This window comes from Pezoporus occidentalis, unplaced genomic scaffold (assembly GCF_034315485.1).
Source record: "Pezoporus occidentalis ecotype Australia unplaced genomic scaffold, CSIRO_AGI_Poc_V1 ctg11, whole genome shotgun sequence".
In the NCBI taxonomy this organism is placed as follows: domain Eukaryota; kingdom Metazoa; phylum Chordata; class Aves; order Psittaciformes; family Psittacidae; genus Pezoporus; species Pezoporus occidentalis.
In genome coordinates, this window is record NW_026912886.1 from 7088885 (window position 1) to 7115188 (window position 26304).

The window sequence follows — 26304 nt, forward strand, 5'->3', positions numbered from 1 at the left end:
TGACAGAACAATGACTATAAAAAGTAAAAAGCAAATGGTACTTGTGCATCTCTAGAATTTTTTTGTTATAGAAAGGTGAATCTCCTAAGCACAAGCAGCAGTCAATGATTTAATGACCCATAGTCATTTAGGAGCTATTAATTTGAAGCAACAGAAGCAATTCCCAGTGGCATTGTAAGTGTATGGTATGGATCCAATCTACAAAAATCCTGTTACTGATAATGGAAGCAATATAGTTCATCTTTCACAACCTGCATAAATAGAATGGCACCCTTCAAAATTAATCCTAACTCAGACTACTTCCAGATCTCTCAGAGAAGTGAATACTATTTGGTACTTGGGTCTGTGAAGTTTGGTTTTTTTCAATTTTTTTCCCCAAAATATTTTCTACCAAAGTTAGTAAACACAGGGTGCTCCCTGGAACCCCAGTGCTGGCACTGTGTGTGAGCCTTTAAATAAACAAGCTAAAACAGAGGAAATAAACCTTCCACTTGATTCTCAAATGACAATAAAATTGCTCAAAATTCAGCACTGGCAGTGAAAACAGAAACTACTACATAAACACACACAAAAAATAAAATTTGCATACTTGCCCTGCCTCAGAGCAGGCTGTATGCTTCCCAGAAGCACTAAGTGCTACTACTATTCTTTCATGGCTTTGGCACTGCAGTGGCATTTAGTTAATTCTCACAGTCCTTTGGTTTCTGGCCTTTAGAAGACAGGTTCTGCTCTGCACAATGAAAGCCTGAAAGAACAGCACTGCCAATTCATCATCATGAAAGCAGATACAAATGTCCCACACCCAGCTTATCACGCTACTTCCTTTAATGAAAAATATCTGCATTAAGGTCCTAACAGCTGGAATGAGGAGCTGTCTAGGGTGATTACTTTCTTTCTCAAGTATAGTTGCTTTTCTAAATGACTGCTGAATATAACATGGACTAAATCAAAAGCAAACATGAGAACAAGAATATGAAGGCCAAGGCTGAGCCCATCAGTGACAGTGGTAGCACCTCTGGGATAACATAGTTAAGAAGGGAAAAAAAAACCTGAGCAATTGCACCCAGAGATAGGACCGAGAACATGCGAGAAAAGCAGCTCTGCAGACCGCAAGGTCAATGAAGAAGGGGAGGAGGTGGTCCAAGCACTGGAGCAAATTCACTGCAGCCTTTGGCGCAGACCATGGCGGGGCAGGCTGTTCCCTTGCAAACCATGGATGTTAATGGTGGAGCACATATCCACCTGCAGCCCATGGAGGAATCCACACTGGAGCAGTCTGCTCTGAAGGATGCATCTGTAGAAGGGACCCACACTGCAGCAGTTCATGAAGAACTGCAGCCCAAGGGTAGGAGTCATGTTGGAGAAGTTTGTGGAGGACTGTCTCCAGTGGGAGGGTGCTCAGCCTGGAGCAGGGGAGGAGTGTGAGGAGTCCTCCCCTGAGGAGGAAGGAGTGGCAGAGGCAACCTGCAATGAACTGACCACAACCACCATTTCCCACCCCCCGTGCCTCTGGGAGAGAAGAGGTAGTGAATTTGTGAATAAAGTTGAGTCTGGGATGAAGGCAGGGGTAGAGGACTGGTATTTTTAAGATTTGGTTTAATTCTCATTATCCTACTCTGATATGATTGGAATAAATTAAAACTGATTTGCCCAAGTCGAGTCTGTTTTGCCTGCAACAGTAACGGGTGAATGATCACTCCCTGTTCTTATCTCAACCTGTGGCCTTTTGTTGTATTTTTTTTCTTCCCTGTCCAGCTGAGGAGGAGGAGTGATAGGGTGGCTTTGGCACTGGGCATCTAGCCAGGGTCAACCCACCATGCAAGCAGGTGTGTTAAACAAGTTCTGCCTAGTTTAAGACAACAAATATGACATGAGAGAAAAAGTGTAGTAAGAAAAATGAAAGGGAAGGTCATAGCAAAGAGGGAAAGAGAAAAAACGTCCAGAAAATGGAAAAATCATCTCAGAATACACATACAGGCACATGGTGTACTTCTATATAAAAGGAAGATTTCATGACCATGAACTGAAATAAATTTCTGGTACAGTTACCCATCTTAGATATTCATGAATGTTCATGACAACTACTGTCTTATTATTTACAGGATTGTACTCACCTATGCACTTTAAGCCATCAGGAGCTGTATAAAACCCTGGAGGACACTTGCAGAAGTAACTGCTAACTGTGTTTGAACACTCCCCTCCATCACAGATTCCAGGAACGGTGCTGCATTCATCAATATCTTCAACGCAAAAAGAGAAGCAGGGGCAGGTTAGCTAAATTAGTTCTAGCACAAGAACAGGTATTTTGTAATTAGTCTCAATGATCAAATTCAGCGTGGTCTGAAGCCCCTCCTAACTTATGTACTAGGGGCATAATCAGCAGTTTTGAATTAGGATTTTTTGTTAGGCATCTTATAAACATAAGTGAAATAAAGCCTAAGAAAATACTGTATCTGTAAATTGCAAAAAGCCAGAGGGTTTTCTTTACTGCCTAATAATGATGGATGAAAGTCTTACACTGCATATGGGATTTACTGAGTAAACCATGACCCCTCCAGTTTGAATTTTGCACGCCAGAATTAAGAAAACTGTCATGGGACCTGTAATGACCAAAGCAATCAGGAGGTTAACCGTTATGTTTCATGGTATCTCCAGCAGCACAGTATCTCCTGGCACCATACTGAGGCAATGGTTCAATACTGACTCAAAGGGAAGTGTAGCACCTACTGAATTGCGTCTTTCTTACTGCACTTGGGTTTTTCTTGGAAATCCCCCATATAAAAGCACTGAGCAGCTAGGCACTGTTTAACGAATACAATCTGACAGGATTATCGCTCAAAGAAGGGTGACTGCAGGCAACAAAGTGAATGTTGCAAAGTTTCAACACATTTTGAGACAGTAACTGAAACACCAACTGCAGAAGCAAGACAAAGTCCAGAATTCCTCCTAGATTTTGTCAGTGATTTTAAAATAAAAGTCCATATTGTGATGGTCTTCAGTAAAGAATCTCAATTCAATACTAAATCATCATCACAAATCCAGTGCAGAAAAAATTTCAAAGACTGCAGAAAAACACCCTAACACATACCTTCTTATAGCTGATTATAGCTGCATACATGAATAGAGGGAATGTGAAAGGTTTCTTCCACAGCATGGAATTTATGTTATCTACAATCACATTAATAACAACCTATGCCAGCCCCAATTGCTTCTTAATTAACACCAGTAGCCTGCTTGTGATGTGTAGTTACTTTCCCCTTAGTTTCCAGTGACTGTCTTAACAATGCAGCTGTATCTACTTAGCATTGCTCTCATCTTCTAGGAACCTGGAGTCTAGCTGAGCTTAAAAATGGCTCACTTTTTCCATGGTACCTATGAGAAGAACCAGCAAAGCAGAGTAGAATGGCAGGTTATTCTCTAGAGTGACCAATGGTAACTGCCTGTCACAGCCACCTACAATCACCCAGTTGCTCTCTTGACAGGGAGAACCCAGCCAGGAATAATGGCACCACAGGACTCTATCCAACCTCTCCTCCAGAGATCTACAGATAGACACATGGCTGTAATAATGATTTCACCAACCACAAAAATTTCTGAGATGAAATACTGCAACACCACCCAACACGCCAAGGCAAGGAGTGAATAATATCACAGTCATTAAAACCGATTGGGGGAATTTAAATGGAACGCCTAAATTGGAATTTGGCCCCAACAGATGGGGGAACACCCAAAGTCCCACAGGACCATTAACGAGTGTTTTAGCAAGTAGAAAGGATCTCTGTTCTACTCTCCTCTAAAGAGAGCAATACAAAACTCGGTATTATAAAAATTATCAGTTCCTCCACCCCTAGGTAAAGCATCGGATGCTCCTATACCTTTGTGGCCCCTTGCCTTTGCAGGAAAGGAGTGGAGGGGACTGTGCTGGCACAGATAACCAGACCTTGGAGACCAACCCATCCTAAGCAGTGCAGGGCCTTGGGTCCCCTATGCACACATTCTTCCCCATCATCTTGCTAGATGTCGTGATGTGGGTCACATTCCTCGCTTGGGTGTGTGAGAGGGGTGTGACTTTTTGTTCAGTGCTACTTCGACAGTGTTGGCAAAGCCTCAAGTCCAAGTGCCCTGGGAGCACTGCTAAGAGACTTCTGGCTCCTGCTCCAAGATTATACTCCACAGGAGTCCCAAAAGTTTCAGTGACAAAAAATGTGGAAATTGAATTTTGGTCTGAATAAAGCCCCTTGATTAACAGAGAAAAATGCAGTTGTAAATGGATCCCATTCAAGCATTTTCTGACTCAAATTCACCAATGTTTATCTTTAAAGTCATTGTTGCCACTGTTTATATAGAGTCTGACCTTTTTAAAAGCAAAATCATCACTCTTTATTTTAGGGTTGAGCCTAACCCAAACAGTATTTCACTATTTATATTAGTGTTGATATTCATATAAGCAACATTGTCATTGTTAAGTATGCAAGTTTTATAAAGGTAAGTATACTTGATGTACTTGCAGACATAAATGTCACTCCAGGAAAAATTACTCCCCCCTGCTCACCACAGTAAAGCATTTACCTCAGCGTTAATGTAACTAGAAATGAATGGTTATATGAAGCTGCAAAATGTTGTAACACTTAAAAAAAAGTTTTCCATCAGCTATGCTAACAAACAGAAATTTGGCCAACACGCTTCATTTCCCATCTTCTTGCGTTGTCCCACTGTACCTAATGATTTCTATCCCGATCTCATTTTAATGGGAGCCTACTGAAAAAACAACTGGTAATTCAGCAGGTAGCTCCCAGTTCTGCCCCAAGGACAGGTTACAGCTGCAAGAAGTCTTACTTGCTGGAGAGGAAGTTAAACCAAGTACATGATCGGATGTCAATTAGTATGTATTAATTACAGTCAATTACTACAAGGCAAATGACTTGTTTTATACTGGTAGACTTCAACTTGACACTCAAAAGACAATTTAAAGAAGCAGAATGGGTAGGCTGTTCTTACGTTACTATACTCAACTATTGAATCCCTATCCTATTTCATGCTGCTGGTATAAGGTTGTTACCTTTCATTCTTTCAATTGTATGAATACCTACACGATTTTAATTAAAATTGCTTGGTACATGCAATATGAAGATGTACTGAAAGCTTCTGTCTGGTGAGGTTAAAAATTGTACAGGTACAGAACTGAAGAAAGAAAACTCTGTCTCATCTTTGCAGCCAGGGGATCACTCCAAAGCAATTTCACAAAACAGGGCAGGTAACTTGTGGCAGGATTTGGGAATGAACCAAGCTATCCCAGGTTCTTGGGTCCAGTCCCTCACCTATTACCAAGCACAGGTTCTAAACATGAGGGTGGTTTGGGTTTTTTTGTTTCACTTTGATTTGGTTGCCGTTGGGATTTGTTTGTTTCTTGTTTTTTACATGTTTCAGCAAGAGAAAACTACCATAGGAATGCTTCTACATTGCAGCCTATACAAGCCTACAGTTCTTGTTTTTTTCACATACTAATACTTAATAAAGCACTTAATAAAGTGCAGTCTTTCCTATTCACCATGTCGTTCGTACTTCATCCACAGAAGGAAACACTCGCAAGGTTGTTCAATCATAATTTTCTGGGTTTACTTTCTGACAAAACCACTGGCAGTCAATCTGAAAACCAGGCTGTGTACAAACTGTTCTGACATTGCCATCGCTTTCCTTAACCTGCAATTAAATTATAAAATTTTGCTTGAAATTGGATTTTTTCTTTTGAAAGGGTAAGTCATAATTCTTCACAAATGACTACAAAATTTTGAGTGCTTCCTTAAAGGCACCTGATGCAAGAAGAGGTGAAGGATGCACACCTTGCAGCCATACACGTTTACAATACTGAAAGTTGGCACTAGCCCCTTATGAAACTTGTCTGCCTAAATTAATTTAATTTTTGTCTAATCACTGCAAAGAGGATCAGTTGTGAGAGTTTAAACATTATGTGGACTTCATTGTAAAGATGAATGAAAAATGTGCAATTGACACATTTTAGTAATATGCTCCTTATGTACCCAAAATTGTCTTAAAGCAAAGGAGACATCTATGCCTGATTACTGTATTACAGAGAGGAAAAAATACTATCAAATCACACTTAAAAATAAGCAAGATTCCATAATCATCACTGCAAATTTCCACACTAATATCTAGCACCTGCAGTACTTCCAAAATAGAAAGACCAATAAGGAAAGATAAAATGTTTGTCCTCCTTTAACATCTGTGACGGTAAGGATGATAGTACTGCAGACTTCACACAGCAGTGTCAAACTCCCATTAATGTTAAAGGCAGTTTACATGAGTAGGTGGGCATTTGCTGAACCTTACAGTCATATACAACTTTTGATTAAAAGGTCTACACAGAGAAATGTACCTCAAGCATTTCTAAAGCAACATATTGGTTAAGAAGTATATTTTTGTTTTACTGTTTAATTTGTTTCAGGTTTACCTTTAAGTCTATAAAATGCTACATGAATACAAGGCTTGGAAAAACTGTAGGCCAATATTTAAGACTCTCTGGTTTAGAATGAGAAATTACTATTGTTCGTATTCATTGTGAAGCATGCTCTTTGCATTTTCAACACAAGAGACTGGAAAGCTTGTCACAATTACAGTCAAAGTGCTTTGATTCCAGTAAGATCAACTTGTCACAATCAAAGTTGGCTCCAGAAAGATGACTTTCCTCCTTTAATTTCATTAGAAAGTTCTAAAAGTTTCTTACCATCACATTTTTGTGTCACTTCATTAAACTTGTGTCCAGCTGGGCATCTGCACTCAAAAGATCCAACAGTATTAATGCAATTTCCCCCTTGACAGATCCCAGGGATGGCTTGGCATTCATCCACATCTATCATATAAAAAAGGAAAAAAACACCCACTTTCAATTCATTTCTCAAGAACAGCCATAATAATTTGTCTACTCAGAAATTAAAGTAAATATGCCTAAATCCATGCTTCAACCATCATAATATTATGATACTTGCTTGTGAAGACAGACACTAATTTTGTAATTACTCTATGCAAAGTATGATTAAGTACAGTACTCTAAATATTTTCTGCAAGAAATCACATGGTTATTATTGTTACAGACATTAAACATCTAACTGCTGTTGCTCTGTTTTTCCAAAACATCTGGGGAATGGTGTGCAGAGAACACAGTCTGTCAAAACTCAGGTTCCTTTACAGTATCTAAAGCTGGGCACCCAAAATCACTTGCCCCTTTGAAAATCTTGGCAACATAGCCCACCAGCACAGAGATGCAGCAGCCACAGAGGAGCAGTGCGCAGTGTGCATGGAGGGAGCCTCACAGAGAGACTTGGGGAGCTGCAGACTCATTACTGATGGAAATTATTAACTCGTCACTCCAGTAAGAGCAGCACCAATGACCTTAGGCTGTGGTCAGGATCTGACTCAAGAAGTTTCATAGCCATAATTAATGTCTCAGGAGGAATTATTAATGACCTGCTTAGACATCCATAAATCTGGAGGGTTTTTTCCCTTTTATTTCTCTCTCTTTGCTTTTAATTTTTTCACTCAAGAAAAACAACAAAAGATGACCACAGGCTAGGTAAGAAGCTTAAGACAAACATTTTCAAGAGGCCCCAGTTTTTGGCCTCACAGCTATTTTAGCACAACAACGTGTATGTCATCACTTAGCTGCAAAAGTGTTGCTATGGCTTAGTAACAGCTAAAGAAAAGAGACTAGAGGAGGAGTGGCACTGCAATAGCAGACAGCGGAGGTCTGGCTCAAAGTCCCCAGGGCTGCCCTCCGTCTGCTGCTCCCTGTCCTCCAAGAGCAAACAGAGCACTCACCACTTTCCAATCCAAACGCCTGTGCTTCCCCCATCTCCCCAAAGAGTACCAGCTGCTGCTGGTAAAACCCAATTTCGTGAATTCTTGGGATTCACACTAGGATGGGTTTCAGTGGAGGGACACAGGCTGAAGGAGATGACGCCTTCAAATCTCCCTTTCTAAATCCCAGAGAGACAGCTGTAATGTGTCTTGTCGTCTGAAAAGCAAAGTATTATGTCTGTACAAAAGGCCAAGAGGCAATTTCCCTGGGAGCCACAAGTAGGAAGTTTCAGGAACGCCAAGGGGCATATCTGTACCACATCGCAGGGCGTTATGTAAAGATCCCCAGGCCAACTGAGCGGGGTCAAGGGCGCAGCAGAGCTGGAGCAGAGCTGTGCTAGAGCTAGCCCCTGTGCTGGGAGGCAGAGAACTCACACAACTACAGCACCCCCGACACAGTCACACTGCTGCTGGGACTCCAGCTATAGCAATATTGCACTGTTTTAGCAGGAGTAGTCAGCCAGACTTCATGGCACTGTACTGACCATTTAAAAAAAATAAAATATGAAACAGATATAAGTCATGCTCCTGACTCACAACGTCCGCTTCAAAATCCCACCTTTTGGCTTCCATTTTCCTCCTTTGTATCTTTAAAAATCTCAGCTGTGATATTAATTTAACTTTCACCCAGACAAAGTCAAACTGTGAGCAGTGATATTTTATTTACTTTTTAAAATAAACTTGCCCTCCCCTCCACGTTATTTTTTCAGACTTCTCCACAATAATAACAGTTCTCTTTTCAGAGAACCTGGATTTTATTGAACCTGCTTTCCTTTATTTAGATTGAATATGGATGTGAAATCCCTGAAATGTCTTCAGTCTGAATGGATGTTATCTGATTTCAAAAGGACTGGATTTCATACAATTGCATGAAAAATAAAACTAATATGTGGTTCCATAGCAGATCTGTTGAAATTATGAACACATTACAAGAGAAGGGAAAACTGGAAAGTACAAGTCAAACATACAGGGCCAAAACTGTGTTGGCGCCGCATACAGATTAGCATAAATGTAGCTGCATGCTAAGAAATGTGCAGCAAGCAGAAGTAGCTTTATTCTGAACTGCACAAACCCATCCAAGAGGTCACTGTAGCTTTTTGTGACACAAACAAGAGGGATATGACTAGGTGGGGCATAAATTCAGGGGTGTGGGCCACATACTTATAAGATTTCAGAAGTGTCCATAACCTCTATTCACAAATTTCTGCACAACAGAATGGCTGAGGTCAAAATATGTGCACATTATGTGGCATACACAAACATGCCCGTTTTTCAAAGTTCATTGTGACTGTCTGCAGGCACCTACAAGGACTTGGCCTGTGGCAGAGGATATCTGCATTTTTGAAGCAATGGAATGCCTTGAAGTCCTTCATAAGAATTTCACAATTAAATAAAATCACTCATAAATTTATAATCTTTATCTCAAAAATACTGTAACTTATTAAAAAACGCTGGACAGATTGAAATAAACTAGCCCCAAAGATACGGTCCTGGGAACGTATAATCCACATCAGTTTAATACATAGCTGCCCCTGTTAACTTTCTCCTGTTTCCTGCCAGACATCCAGACAATAAAAGAATTTATACAGCTGGAAGTATTAGAATAAAAGCCAAAAGCAGTGTAAGGACTTTCTATGGTAAGGCATGCTCCGAAGTAAAAAGTAAGCAACATCTGGGTGGATTTTACGATTTGAAACAAATGCAAATGTATTTTAAACTTGTATAAAATATATAATGGGGCATTTCAAATGGCATGACAGGCACTTTCTGCAGGTCAAACCAGAGTAGCTTGAGAGATAAGACACCCAAGATGAATCCAAAATCAACAAATTTTAGCTAAAAAATCCCACACCGGATAAATGGAACATTATTGCCACAGAATTGTGATGTTTTGAGTACTTTTTGAAAACAGAATAAATTCCTCCACAGAATAGTCGAGTGGCACACTCAGAAAAACACCATTACAGAACCAAGGGAAAGGGCTGCTGGCAGTGAGAAATTCATTAAGATGCTGGCTGCTCTCACATGACCTAAGTTACTAATGTACTCACTTGAACATCAGGCACTCACTGAATCATGAAGTAATGCATCTGACAATGTTTTTCCATTCTTCACACATATAACTGAGAATGGCTTAGGACAGGTTATTCACAGCAGCGTAACTCAATTAAGATTAATCCAGTAACAATTTCAGCAGCTTTTGGGGAAGCTCTGCTGCTAACTTACCTTGACAGGCTCCAGTTCGAATGTTTGGAATGAAACCTCGGCGGCAGGGATGCGGCTGGGCAGGACACATTTCACATGGGTGGCCCCATGCTCTCCCAACTGTTGCACAGCAAAGGGTTTTTGTGCAGACTATTCCACTGAGCTGTCCTTGGCACATCTGGTTGGTTACCAAAGTAAAGCAAGGGCCGGTCCTGTAATCTGTGCCAAAGAAAGGAAATCTAATCAGCATCACAACAAAAATACACAACAAAACTTGGAATAAAGCAAAATACCAGCATATTTAGGCAAGTCTTCTGCACACAAATTGCCACCAGCCCAACAATTCTCCTTAGCAGTATTCTGCACAGGATTTTTCTCAACTTTTCTTCTCATTCAAATCCACTGAAAATAAGCAGCTCTATAAATCTATTTTGACTATTTTACAAGGAGTATTATATACTTAAGATTCTGCAGGTCCCCTTTTGCTGCTCGGTTTAACCTCTAGCAATACTCTTTGTGGGGTCTATTCATTGATTTGTTTTAAATATTCAGTGTGTTAATTAAAATAATACTAAGTTAGGATACATTTATTTCCACAAGTTTTGTTCTCAAATGAGTCCCAAGGGAAGACAATGCAGACTGCAAGTTGTTTTTTGAGGACTGTTTTCACTGTTATTCAGGCACACACTCTACCAGCTATGTGGGTAAGCTTTGCCTACAGCAGAATGGAGGGCATGTGGAACACATCTGCTTTGATTTGTTTATGGTGGGCAGGCCACTTAGCCAATAGACAAAATGAAACTAAGATGTTAATAAAATACTAGTAGTCTTCCTTTTGTTCCATTCTCCAAGGGCAAATGCCAAGCAGTGGTACTGCCAACTCCTGTTGTCTCCTGCACATCCAGGGTGAGCATCCCTGTTAATTCTTCACAAGTGACCATATATGTTTTTCTGTTATGGTGCACCAGGACAGAGTCCAGCATCCTGTAAGTGTAGCCAGAAAGTTATGAACCTGAAGGTTGTCTGCACTGAAATGGTTCCCAGGTGCCTCAGCCAAGGTCACCAAGTAATCCACACTACCTTATAGTCATGACATTATAAATTCCTCCAGCTTTCATGCCACTTCCACACTTTGTTAACAATAATATGTTAACATTAAACCACTGATAAGAAGTGTTAAATAGGGCAGAAGTAAGAATGGAGGCCTTTCCGTTCTGCCCTATCTCCCCATGTTTCCACATTGAAACCTATCATTTAACTAATCGTTATTCCAAACCAGGGATGCTGCGTCCATATGCTACAATTCTGCTGATTAATCAAGCCACTCCTTGATATAATAAATAAAATGGCTTAGAGAAGTCCTGTAAGCCATACAACAGTCTTATATTCTTACAATTATCTTCAACAATTAAACATGTTTTTCTCAGGAAGGACATTGAGTTAGTTTCAAAGCTCTATTTCTGATAAACTTGCACTAAATGACAGTAAATGCCATTTGCTGTTCATTAACTATGTATTACATTCTATAATTGCTATTCTATCTTTTGCCTGTTTAACAGACATGCAATCACCTAGAGCATCTCTTTTCCTTTTAAAGTACTGGAACAACAATAATTTTTTTTCAGGCTCTGGAAATTTGTCTTGTCCTTCCAGAGTTATGGAGAATTAACCTGCATGATATGAGAACCCTTTAGCTAAATCTTCTCTGTTTCCCTCATGCTGGTTAGCTGGACTAGCTATATAAAAATATGTAAATGTAATTACTGCTATTTAATGTCATCCTTAACTGCTATCAGATTGCAAATATGAAGTTGCTGGCCTATCCCCTCCAAACAGTATAGCTACATTTATTGAACACTTCTCCCTGCTCCTCCCTAGTGATTCTCTCAGCCTGATCATGAATGGGTCAGAATCTCTGATAACATCTCTTTCTTTACCCTTGGTTACTTAATTCCTTTTCATCGCCTTAACTCTTTTTGGCTTGGTATTTCTCATTGTGCCCCTTCATTTCCCATGGTAATTTTTCACACTACAGCTTCTGTCAAGTTCTTTTCCCATTTTGAAGCACTTCTGTAACTGCTTTTATTTTCTTAGTCAAACAGGCTTGGTTTGCTCTTATCAAAGCTTACATTGCCTTCTTTCTCATTTCTCATTGTAGATGCAGCTTTGGAAGCATATAGTATAAAACCAAATATTACTGACTCTTGACTTTATCTTACTCCTTCAATACACAAATGAATACAAATAAATCATGATCAATTATACCTATCAATTAAAAAAAAAATCATTCTGTGATTGATTCTTCATCCTTGATACAAATTAGAACACATTACTTTGTGCAAAACTCACAATATTCAACCTCCCCCTATTAAAACAATAGATGGCAATTTCTTTAGAAACACCACAGTTTTGTGTTGGCAACAGGAAATCTCCAGTGTACCTCCTCAGAATGAAATCCCTTATTGTAGATTGTCCCTATGCCATTTATATATAGACAGTTTAAAAAGGAGTCATTTTGTTCTCTGTCGTAGCGGGAAGCATGCGCCAGACAGTGGTGAATAACCCATCTTGTATTTTATGGTAGAATATGAATGGATCAGCATTTACGATTGTTTGCTTTCAAGCTATAAATGACTTAGCTGTGGCTAATACAACTTAGAAATACGGTGAGCCCAATGAAATTAACTTTATAATCATACAAATCTTTCTGCAAGGTTTCAGTAACAAGTAGGTCAAATATGCACCCAAAACCAAGCAAATCCAGTTCCTATTTGTTATCATCCAAGCTCACAGCACTTTACCATGAATAATTATAGACTATATTTCACCTTATCTTTTGCGTTGATAAATTTTACCCTTAATACTCAGTTTTCTGCTTAGTACAGCTTTTTTCTATTTTCTCAATACAACCATTTACCTTTTCACAAGAAAGATTTTCTTTTCTGTTCTTAATGAAAAATTCTAAGGGTCAGAAAATGCATAAGAAAAAGACCATTTGGATGTACCACTGTTCTATGGCCACAGAGGAATCCACACTTCCAAGTCCTTTTTTATTTGTACAGAGGCTTAGTAAGAAGAGTTCTAGAATTAAAGCATCTTTAATAGTGAGTTTAACATTTTCTGATGCATTACAAGATGAAGACCTATGAGAAGGAAACGGGAGTCCACTAACTTGAAACGAGAATGATATCACATGTAAAGAAATTTCCTTGAGTTACACCATTTTTCTTTGAATGTGTTTGGTTTCATGAATCATGCAGATTTCAGAAGATGGGGTCTATGCCACAAGGCACTGACTTCAGATATGAGCTTAAAACTCCAATCTTTATTTTGTAACAACGAAGTTTCCTTAGACATTTGTGTCATTTGAGATTATTCAAACTACTTCAATGACTAAAACTCAAACACAAGGTACCAAGTGATCAGTCAGGAGTTAAAAAGAAAGAAAGGGGAAAAGTATAGCTGGAAAAGCTCTTACACAGTTTGTTTGGTTGTTTTGTTTCCCAGAGGTAATTTCATTATACTGAAGAATGTTGAGACTTGAAATTATTTCAGTAAAATTATTTTTAAAGGATGTGCAATTGATAATCAAATGTTCTAAGTCACTTCTAATGCAAATTTCAGCATGTGCAAGCAGCCTTCAGTAGGCATTAGTCACAGCTATCTACAACTTTATCTATTTATTCTTCACATACTTCTTAGATATTCTGATAAGAAATAATTCCACAGGGAGCCTTAGACAACTGAGAAGACGGCAGGAACTGTAAAACCACATTAAGCTCCTATACCATCAAAAAGAGCAAGAAAGCAATAGAATGAGGCTGGTGCAGACCATGCAAGAATCCTGCTTATTAAGTCCACAGGAAAGAATCAAGCCGCATTTTGATCTAGAGCTCATTCCTGTTTCAGCCGCAATCATCAAATAATTTTAGTTATCTTCTCAAAAAATCCTCTATGTTCCTCAAAGCACCAGAGAGGCTGCTGAAATACACAGTACTGGCAGGCTTTGATCAGAACCGAGCACAGCAATAAATAATGGTAATTGTTCCAAGTAATGCTGGACAGCACCAAAGAGACTCCAAGCACCAGGTTAGTGCAAAGCTTTAGACACCAGATACGTATCTTAAGCGCTCAGTTCATGTTAACCTCTCTTTGTTTTCAAGCACAATATATTTTTAATGTAAAAATACAGTTTAAAAAAAAATTCTGAACTAATGGAACCCAGATTAAACAATTCAGCTAATGCAAGGGTGCTGGATTAAATTATGGGATTTTTTTCCTCCTTTCGTTCACGATTCATTTCTTATAAATCTCCTTTGAAGAGTTCTTGATGTTTCAAAGTAAACAGCCTGATTTTGCAAACAGATAACCACCTGTTAAGGAGGTTGACAGACTCCTCCACCTCTGTTAAAATGAATGGAATCTGCATGGGTGCAAAGGCCAAAGGATGGGACCCTAGCAAGTCAGCATTTATCTTATCATGACCAAGATCTCATTACTGAAAAGAGGAAAATGCCATCTCTTGCCATCATAAAGAAACAGATAACGGTAAAATGAGTGCTGTTTTTCTCAGCACACAGCATGCACAGCTCACACAGTACCCTGTGCTGCACACTGGCTGAGCAGCAAACCCAGACTGTTGCTTGGAGGGAGGAAACATTCCTCCTAGCTACTAGCACTTCACATGGGTAAATTCTACATGAACCCCCAAATCCAGCCAAGACTGCTGTGTAACTGAAACCACCCTCAGCAACACAAACTGGCAACCTTCCCTTTCTTTAGTACAGGGGAAAAGGGAAAAGAATATTCCATTATCGTACAATCAATGAAAGAAAGGTCAAAAAGGGCTCCAAGGCAAGTCAAGTACCTTAAAGCTGATCTTCATTATAGCTTACTTTCCTGCCTAGCAGCAGTTTTGTTTCTGCTGTTTGGTGGGCTGGTTGTGTTTTTATCAGCTGGGGATAAAAGAGGAACATTGGCAGTGAGACTGTGCAAGGCAGAAACACAGACTCATTTCCGCAAAGTCTCCAGAGTGCCGCTCATGTGTGACCCACTGCGCTTGACAGCCCATGCCCTTGCTTAGCCAGCCATTGGGCAGAGAATCGCAACTGGCTATACCTGAGAATGCTCTTTTGGAAACTGATCTCAAATAGCCAAAGAATAATGCTAGCTAAAAGCTGGCAGTCTAAGTTTCAAGTAGCAGAATCCTTTTAGCATGGTACATGACTTCAGGCAAATTTCAACTATTTTTCTCAAGCATCCAAAAAGTGTATTTCTGATGGGAGAAAAAAAAAAAAAAATGTTTATAGCTATTCTGTTTTTCAATGGCATTCCTAAAGTACAAAAAGGATTTTTAAATAGTGAGAGAACTAGTAACTATGCAGTTGTAAGCAGAAAAAAATACTGGGCAATTAAAATGCGGCACTCTGCAGTCCAGTGTGGGAACAGTATAAGAAATCAGGGTGGTGAGGCACTGAAACAGGTTGGCCAGCTCTGCTGTGGCTGCGCCATCCCTGGCAATGTTCAAGGCCAGGTTGAATGGGGCTTGGAGCAACCTGGTCTAGTGGAAGGTGTCCCTGCCTATGGCAGGGGCTTGGAAACACGAGCTTTAAGGTCCGTTGAAACACAAACCATTCTGTGATTCTAAGATTCTATGAAATTGAGCTTCCATCTTCCCCTGGTTGGAATAGTAAGTGCTGAGAATGCTGTAAGTAAGACAAGATTTCACATCACTGCCACTGAGAGGGAAAATTCATCTTGAATACAACTTTTAGATTAGAAAAAGTAGGATTAGGATTAGAAAACCAGATGATGGGATTTCCAAAGGAGTTTCCAAAAATGTCCAGTGGCTGGACACTTATATATGGGAAACATTACTGTGGAAGAAGGGAACTCTGAATATATCTAATTTCACCAATGAGAATGATACGAGAATGACATCAAACAAATTATGGTTTTGGAACAGGGATAAAGACAGTATTTAAAAAAATGAGCCATGAATGAAGGATCTTAAATGAATCCTAAAAATACACACATATAATCACATTTACCTAAGCTGATTCAGGTATGCTTGTGCAAACAAAAGTCCAATCACTTTCCTGAGTTTAAAAACCAGGAATAGAAGAAATGTGTATTATGGCTATCATGAAATCATGTTTTGCATAGAGGATTTTGTGGCTTCTAACTGCTGATCAGAAAAGTGAATGACCATGCTCAGGATCCTGTGGGATAGCTCTATTTATTTACCTCTGTTTTTCCTAAGAGGAGACTTATTGCATATCTCACTTCACAGAATCAAGACCAGACACACAACACAACATTCGCATGTTAGCTCAATGCACTGACTTCCAGCCATTTGAAAACTCAGACACAATAATTCTCCATCCACAGGTGACACTGAAATGCCAGTTGATAAATGCATCCAATCACAACACTCTTTTTTCCACAGGGGCCATTTCCTTAAATAATTACTCACTGTTAAGCACTCCCTGTCCTCTCCTCCCCCCAGCCAGACACCATTACTCACTCCAGTCAGATCCTAATGTGTCATCATTGGAAAGTACATGGCAAAGATATCAGAGGGTGTTCAGAAGGAAAGAAAACAAAACTTTGTAAATATTTTAAAGCTTATTTCCTATGATGTCTAACACTTCTTACCAATGAGCTTTGGTAGGTCTAGCTGTGGTATGTGAAGAAATTATCATCATGCCACTTCTGTCTGCTCCTTTTCAGTGCCAGAGATGGCTTCACATACTAACAAGACCCTTTCCCAGCTGCTTCAGCACACAGCGCAGCACAGAGCTCAAATAGCTGAGATTTAACATTGGCTAGTGCTAAGATGTCACTGGAACTAGGGCCTCGGAATGCAACCATTCAGGCACTGTTTCTGGCAGGGGTATATATCTGGCAGCAGCAATGTCTCAAAATACCACAGCTGTGCTGCGGACAGATCACAGCTCCAAGTTGCTTCTCGTTATTTTAACAAGAGCAAAAAACATCCATGGAAGCCTATCTAACGCTTGCAATAAATAACTTCCACAGGTATCATAATTCTTCATTCTGTATTAGTCAGCCACAATAGTTAGTTACTGCCTCATATATTTCAGCCCCAGGAATATTATCTTCTAATTCATGATTCTGATGACCCCATTTCTGCATGTCTTCCTCACCTTTCCTTGTTGCAAATTGTTCTCATATACTGACTTGCTGGCACACTTCAGCCTAAAGTTATTTTCCATTCCGTAAGCTGCTTCACAAATCCATTTGTGCACAGATGATCTGTTTAACATGTCTATCTAGCAAATATTATCTAGTCTTCCTCGGATACTGGTTAAAGAGCAGGACTTAAATAACAGCTTACTAACCATGTGAGACTAACATTATCAGTTGCATTTGATGTACAGAACAATTCAGGCTGACTACTTTCAAAAGTATTTTGGCAATCCATTTTCCAGAACAAATATACAACTATTTTCATGCCAATTTTGTTCTTGCAACTGACCCAGTTCTCAAAGTCTGTAACTGAAAAGTAATAACATTACAGTAATAAAATAAAAAAAATAATGTTCAAAAAATTATTACAGAATTGGAGTGATTTGTTGCACACATTTTAATCCAACACGCAGACTAAGCATTTCACCAAAATCAAGGCTTTAGCTCTGTTGTTCCCAATTATGTGCGGCAGCAGTCCAAATACAGAAAATTGTTACCACATTTTATTCTTTTCCATGATGAAGAAAACAGTAAGCAATGCAGCTAAATGAAGAATAACTTCTCATTTGTGAATAATCAGTTACCTGACAAACTCTAACCCACCCTACTTTGCCTACAAAAGAAGATTTCTTTGCAGATTTTAATTTTTTCCAATTTTTTTCACAGGCTAGCAACAATGAAATCAAATTCTGAGTTGATTTCCATCTCTCTTTTTGCAAAAAAGTAACTAACTTTGGTGACATATTTATTGTCACGACCAGATGATTATGAAGGAGAATGGATTCAACTGACGAACTCTGGAAGTTTCACCTAAAAAGAACAAGTTGGCTGAAGTATATTACTACTTTTAAAAAACAGCTCTTAAGAAGTGCCACGTTATAGAAGCTTTCTTAACGTACCACAAAGTATTAACTATTAAATAGCAAGGTAAAGACAAAGCTAGTAGACAAGCTCTATGTATTTCTTTGGCTCCAGAAGACACTGATTATAAAATAACTGAGACTACCCAAAGTAGTGCAAACTGTATAAGAAAAACAGATCTAATGACTTGCAGTATACTAAATAGACCAACATCCAATTAAAGGGAAAATGCTTTCAAACAATGCAACACACAGGATTTAAACAGATACTGCTCACATTTTAAAAGGAGAAGGAATAGTGCAATACATTAGAAATAATCTTTTTTTTTTTTTTTTTTCCCCAAATATAAATGTTCCTCTGCAGTGTCATGAAACACAATACAATTGCAGAGCACTGGAATGAAACTCAGTCCAGAGCTGAAAATAGGTTATAAATAAAAAGGGAAGGTAAGAGGAAAGAGAGGAAGGGAGCCAATTTCACTGCACAAGCTAAGTGAAATACAATGAGTAAACATGCAGCAAGAATGGTGAGAAGTCGACTCATTTTTACTGTAGATCACTTAAAGGAAAGGCAGTAAGCGTAATAGGGATGTCTGGGGTGTTGGTAAGTATATATTATCATAATGACACGTGGACAAATAACTTTGCGGTCCTAACTGAATGCAGAACTTCCAAAGTCCTGGCAACACTTTAACAAGGTAATTAAAGCAATCAACAATTTCTTCTCATTCCTTTTTAACAGCTGCCAGGAACCATCTGGCTTGTCTGAAGCAAACTCCTTCTTAGCCATAACCCAAAAGGACCAGCACTCCTGAGAAATTATGGCAGTGGAAAATTTCCACCGAAAGAAAGCAAAGGGCACGCAGGTCGTATTCCCATAAAGACTCTTCTCCACATGGCAGACAGCTCCCTGGCCAAATTTCCTAAGCCAGGCTCTTGCCAGGTTTTCGTGTTCTCAATACTTCTCACATACATGTATTTTTAGTGATACTGTCATGAGTGATGACAGATTTGATATGACATAAATAGTGATTTATTTTTTTTTTACTTGCCTGAAGACTTGGAATAACTAATACTGTTCTTTTTGAGTAAGGTTTTAACACAGAATATTACTTCATAAATAACCGACTAAAAAGACACAAAAAAATCTGAAAAACAATGACTGTATACAGCATTTTGATTTTCCCAGTAATATTTTAACGCTTATTTCATGGTTGCACAATAGCCCCAAAAAATCTCAGGAAGCGTTACAAATTTAAGTCAACAACATAAAAAAAATTGCTTCAGACACCAGTATCTCACCTCTAACTCTACAATGAAACACATCAACTACTTAACTGAAATACCATACAACTCTCTGTGTTACAGGATCAGATTCCTTCCACAATGAAACCGTAGCATCATTCTGTGTGTTCACCAGTGTAATCGTGACCAGAATCTGGCTCATTTTGCATAACCATATATATGGGATTTGCATTAAGACCGTGATCCAAAAATGAACACAATAATAACATGCACTACTTAACTCTGAATGGTATCTCTGTTGAACTGTTACAGAATACATGCCATAATTCTGGAACTATCTCATGTATTGAATACCTATTGCTAAAAGTAGAAAACATCTCCTTCCAAGAAGATTTAACCTTGACTCACAAGTGTTTAACTAAACAAGTATTAATTTTATTAAAGATATATATTATGTCCACCAATATAAAGTAGTTGAGATGCTAACACTCATGTTTCATTACACTTAATTTTCTGTACAATCATGGACCCTACCTCTTCTGGTGACCTTTGGGTTTCAGTGAGCCTAGGGTTCTCTCATCTTTAACACTTTCCTGTAGTCTTTACTGAAGTATCAAACTGCTTTGTTGCTAACTGTGAATGACCTTCAGAAAATCTAAGATACACACACAGACTTTCTAGACTTTTGTATTGATTGGAAAGAGCCAGTGAACATCACCTATAATTAGTATTTCATTTTAAAAAGTAAACTATTTCTTCTTTAACGTTGACTGTTATTCCTGTCTTCATTGGCCACTTGGTTAAAGGAATCTTCTTGTTGCTTAGCACTAATGGGTGGATGTCCCCCAAAGTCCATCACATTTTTAATTTAAGGATTACAGAAACTACTTATGACAACTGTCAATTAAATACTCTGTTAAAACCACATCAAAAGTCTGATTTCCCCAAGCAGTGAGAGAGTACAGAACTAATTATCTTAAAATGAGGCAGGGAGAAAGATGAATCCACAATTATCAAACTCAGGGTCAAGTCTGCTTCCTACTTGCGTACTGCAGGCAAGAGCAAAAGGTATTTACTGGCTCTCCTGTTAGTGGTGTAATGAAGAGCACAACATATTTTCTTTTTTAACTTAAGGTATTAGTTGAGAACAATTGCAAGTCTTTCTAAAAGACTTGGAATTACCATAAATACTCTAGGCAAACATGGGAAACTTTTTGTGCTTTTACTCAAAATGCAAGCAACTCCCCATTCTGAGCATAATGTTTAACACTTCTTAATATTTTAATAACATCTGTGCTGATGCTTTTGGCCTTTTCTTATTTGTCACATTTGCTGTGTATACATTATTGTAGTGTAACAGGTATTGCAGATCTATTTTTACCTCAACACTGGAAACTGGCATCTCTTCTACTTGCTGATGGGAATATCAGGTCCTAAGACATCATCTGCCTCCATACATGAGCAAATCATTAAAATTGGGGAAACAGTCACCAGCCTGAGTGCCTTGAACATGAACATTCACACCCCAAGACTGAAATCCTAACAGATTTCTGTTTCCTCCCTATTAGATAGGACTTGCTGGTTTTGTAGGTGCCCAGACATAGGCCATCAACATGAAGTCCAGGTCCCAGTTACAAGTGAAGGATTAGACTCATTCACTTTGACAACAGAATGACAATTCAGTGGGAGAATCCTGTTGCCTGTGACTATGCATCCACACACCCACATGTAGAAAACAGCCAGCGCTGGAGGGATGAGGGGAAGAGAGAGATCCACCCAGCTTCAGAGGCCTCTTTCCAAAAGCTGGGCCATCCTGGCTCAACCAAAAGTGACACACTCCAATTGTGTTTTACTAATTATGTGCTCATGGGGAATAGCATCAGAATCTTGGAAACAATCATTTGTACTGAACGGTCCATTACACCAATCACTGTGCAGTTTTGGATGATTTCTCACTACTTATTTTAGAGATTCTGAGTTGAAAAACAAAGTTTCTCTCACCTCCACGCTGCCTGAATCCCAGTGGTCATTCAAGGCTGATTTCTTTTTTTTTTTTTTTTAATTCTTTGCCATGACAGTCACTGAAATTTATCTGTGTAAATGCACAGAACATCTGGAATTAATGGTTTCAATTAATGGAGTTCATAAAAGTGGTGCTCCAAAACATACACCAGTGAGAATCAGATAAGTAAGTTTTATTTGGGGCATGTGGGAGAAAGGAATCGGGGGTTCAGCAAATGAGCCAAGTGTCTGTGAGTTTCTAACTAGGGCACTGAGGGGAATGAACAGCTCTGGCCTGTTCTTTGTATACACTTCAACACAGTAACGCTGGTTTCGCACAGAAACAGCTGAAGGAGGAGGATGAACATACATGCCTATTTATCCACACATACTTGCACTTTTTTTCTTTTCCATTTGAGGTACAAAAGACTAAAGCAGAAGGTTTTTTACACTCTGGCTATATATAGAGATCCTCAATAAAATAAGTAAATGCTCAACATAATAGGAATTACTCAGATTTAGGTCAACAAACCTCCAGCCTCACTGACTCCCAACACAGGAGTACATAAGCTTTTGAGTAACAAGTGTACTGGCCTACCATGTGACCTGAGCCTCCCTTTCTCAGTTTACACCACACAGTGTAACACACTCCATATCCTGACGTAGCTACACATCGCTGCTAATGGATCGTTACATATGAGCAGTACCAGAACCTAAAACATACGCAAATTAGAGGCACAGAACACAGAAATCCTTTAAATACATTTTCCACCCTTAAAAAAAATTAAAAAAATATTTTTAAAACAATTATTAAAATACCTTGAAATTAAGTATAGCATTTACAGATTTAACTGTGCCATTTATCGATAAAATAATAATTTATGTAAAATTTACAAAGCCTTTACAAGCTTTGCTTCTGTTTACAGATAAAAGTATCCGCAGAAACTGCTGTTGGTCCAGATGCCTGTCTAATACATAATACTTCACAGCCTTAGAAAATGCTGTGTATAACAGGATGGAAACTACTTTTTGGCCTACTTTCTACACTGACATACTGAAGAGGAGGGATAGTCTTGTGGTTGAGACACTTGGCTGGGGCTGAGATGACCTGTGTTCAGTTTCAGACTCACTACAGACTCCCTGTACATCCTCACACAAGTGACTTAATCTCTCTGTATATTAGCTCCCCACATGTAACATGGGGCTGCCAATACTTCTGGATGATGCTGTTGGGGTTTTTTTCCTCTTCAGACTACACAGGCTTTGGGACACAGACTTGTATGCTTTGTGTATGATAAAGGGAACCTCAAGCTGAGTTCACGCCTCTTGACATTACTGTAATAAAATGAGAAAAGATTGTTCCTGTAATGCTTTTCGTGTTAAGACCCTTCAAGGGCTTTTTGTTTGTTTGCTTGAGTTTTATGTTGGTGTTGGGGGTTTCTTTATGCCCAATTAATTGTCAGTTTCTAATAAAAGCCCGGAGGAATTAGCTCCCAAGATTTTCTGTGCTGGGCAAGTGCAACAGCAGCAGAATACATTCCACAGAGGAACTCATGCACAAGCAATTAGGTCGTCTAATTAATTTTCCAATTCAATAGATGCTGTGAACTATTCTTTTTTCTTTTTTTTCAGAAATGTATCTATACTGGATACACATGTGTAAAAGCAATCCAAAAACTTTTAAAATCTTAAAGGAGGAGGACAGATGATATTCACTTGAAGGGAATGCGCTGCTACATGGGAACAATGCCCTCTCACATGGGATTCATATTTCTGTCATGAAAGAAGAAAATACATATGGGGGGGGATGAGAGCAATTTCCAGGTGAAAAGGCTGTGTAATTACCATTAGGGACTGACTTGTTAATCAGTATTTAGAGTGATTTTTGATATTAGGTACCCCATAATTAGGATGCGTGGAAACACTGGCCATGTGGAAAGAAAGAGCAAAAGAAGCACTTCGAAAATGGGTTTGAACCGAACCGAAATAGATACTTACAGGGTTTTTAATCACAGATTACACGAGGTACCCTATAGCATCTAACAACAGAGATCTGTTTCTCTAGTCGTAACTCAGAAAAAACTTCAACTAGCATCAGCAGGAACTGTGTCTGAATAAGGACTGTGGAATAAAGACTAAGACAAGCAGAAGAAGAATGGCCACAGAATTTTACGCCTTCTCTCACAAGGTATTCAGCAGCAAATTTTCAACTGCCATGAATATTCCCCACACTTCCTTTCCCATCATTTTTGATCACCCAGAAGTACTTTGTCCTAGCTAACATAATGAAGTGTTTGTGAGGCTATAGTTGTAATTGTGATGTCTGGATTAAAACAGGGAGTTATGACTAAGAGAGATGACACTGAGTTACAGAGATTACATAGATACTTGATAATCCACAGTTATGGGAAAGATGGCACAGAAGCACAACAAAGCACTTCAGCTGGGATTTTATCACAGGCATTTCTACATAAGCACAGACTAGATTTATAAAGGAACTTAAAAAAGGACTATGGGAAGTAAAAATATGATAAATATAACCATTCTCCAACCTATAACACTAACTGGTGTTCTGTCAGTAACCGTTTCAAATAATGTGGTTGCTAGATCAGATGAACAGACAGCAAGCTCTGGAAAAGATGCATGCTGCCTGTAGGTAGGGGAAAGCCAGAGCAGACAGCCTTCAGGGAACAAGTGAGAAGGAAACAAGGATACAAAGAAGCAAAACAGCAAAAGAGCAGCGGGAAGAAAAACAGGAAGGCAGCAAAACCGGGATGGATCAAAGCAAATCTAACAAATGAGTGGGAGGCACACAGGCATGGAGAGATAAACAGCGGGAGCCAGCAGACACCATGTGTGAGAAGGGGAGGAAAAGAAAGGGAAGGGAAGGAAAGGAAAAGGCCGGCCAGCCCAGAGCTTCGCCAGCCTCCAGGAGAGGGAGGTTTGCCAGGACAGGCCGGCCAATTCACCAGTTAGAAAGGAGGTCTAGGGAGCCAACAGAGCGCACCCAGCCAGGCAAAGCCATCCAGGAGAGAGTATCTGCATATCCAGTGGAGTGGGAGCAGTCCTGGCTCCACCCAGGAGCTGGGTGATCTGCAGCAAGCACCACGATTTGCGCGAAGGGGGGGGGGGGAGGCCGGACAGGCGTTATCAGTGCTCGCCTGCGTTCTCCAAGAATTGAAGAGGCCTAAGAATGTCGAGCAATGTGATGGGCATCTCTGACACAGAGGATCACAGTATCCCAACTGTCCACGTGCTCTGAAATTCTATCCACTGTTATCACTGTGTGACCAAACATGAATAAACAATTATTACATAAGCTACAGATATTAACCATGCTTTTTCCCAAAAGGCATTTTCTTCCCAACTGTAGACTTGAATTCCATATTCTTTTTGTACTTTCATATTTTCAAGCAGATAAGGTACAAATTATGTGCCCCAATATTACTTGTATAGTTCAGTGTCAAAATCTTAAATCAGGGAAAAACCCAACAGCAGGCCAGAGGATATGAGATAAAAATAGGAGTTACAAGCCACATAAAGAATGGCCTAACACAGCACTGACAAAATACTACTTATCTATTAAATGAGGGAGCTGCTATTTGCTCACCTCAAAGAAATGAAATTAGGTGTATTCAATCTGGAAACATTTAAAACTTCTAATGTCTAATAGAATACTTATAATTTCTATTAGTAAGTACTTGCGCTGTCTTCTGAAGAAAACACTTGAACAATTGAATAAACCATGGCAAGGCTTATTTTTAGTTTTAAAATTCATCTTTCAAAAAAAGAAACTAAATGAGCAATAGAAGAGACAGATTTAAATTATTCTTGAGAAGAACAAGCTCTGTTTCACAGACACCAGGCTGTAAGGCTCATCCTGCTCATTTTTACCTCCCCAGCAAGTTTACCTGCTGTAAATCAGCATCATACAGATACTGAAGTTAAGAGGTAGTCCTGTCAAGAAACCAGGACTTACAAAAAGAAGTGAGGTAACCCATGCATAAGCAATGTCTCAATGCTTACCTTACCCTTCTGGATATAGAATGTCATCCACACCACTGAAACCCTGAGTATATTTTTCCTTGAACTTCACTTGCCTTTGAATGCAGTATTAAGCCATTAGGAAGCTCGCAATCCAGTTCAACTCCCTAGCCCCCTCAAGCCAAAAGCAGATTCACAGCTGAAACAGGTTACTTTAGGTATTAAAAGTCGGTATCTGCCTGGGACTGACTGCAAGAGAATGGCACATAACAGGCAGCACCCTGGAGTTCCTGCAAATAGTAAGAGGAGACAGAGTAAGCAAAGCAGGAGGGAGCTCCCATCTACTGCTGAGGAGCAGCAAAGGGTTAAGAGGGGTAAGTGCACAGAGCATGGCATAATGCAGTTTAGAGTTCCTCTGTGGGAGCTCTGCCATCTGCCTCAGCTACAAGGTTTAGCAATTACAGTGCTAATTTAAACTTGTACTTAAAAATACAGGAAGTATTTCCTTTTAATTTTTAATAGAATGGGTACATTTAGGAATCCAGGTGGTCACCAATATACATGTGCATCACTCCCAGCAGAGTCAGTGGAACAACAGACTGTTCTGAGTGGTGTGTACAGTTTCAGCTGCTTGTAAACCAGCACAGTGGGAAAACCTTTAGGTGGCTTTAAAAAAAAACCCATAAAACAGTAGAAAGTTCATAATTTAAGACACTTCAGTGGAAAAGAATACTTCCTCCTGATTATCAGAGGTATTCTGCACTATGAAAAGTAAGATTTCTCCTGGAAATAATGTCTTTTATACACATCATTCTTGTCAGGAAAGTGCCTATTTCATTAACTAAGCTTCAGGTTTTTACCACACTTGTGATAGATAACCTTCACATCAGAAAAAAATGTTTTTAAAGCATCAAATAGTTTAGTC

The 26304-nt window shown here is 39.2% G+C and overlaps 1 protein-coding gene across 2 annotated transcripts in view; it reads right to left on the minus strand.

The window, feature by feature from the left end:
* The window catches only part of FBN1 (fibrillin 1), a 150939-nt gene that overhangs the window by 86099 nt on the left and 38536 nt on the right, over positions 1–26304 (minus strand). For both annotated transcript variants that reach the window (XM_062628872.1, XM_062628868.1), the window contains exons 7-9: positions 10099–10296; positions 6743–6868; positions 2115–2240 (exon numbers count right to left, since the gene is read on the minus strand). In XM_062628872.1, the coding sequence (XP_062484856.1) occupies positions 2115–2240; positions 6743–6868; positions 10099–10296 (450 nt within the window). The remainder of the gene's footprint in view (positions 1–2114; positions 2241–6742; positions 6869–10098; positions 10297–26304) is intronic.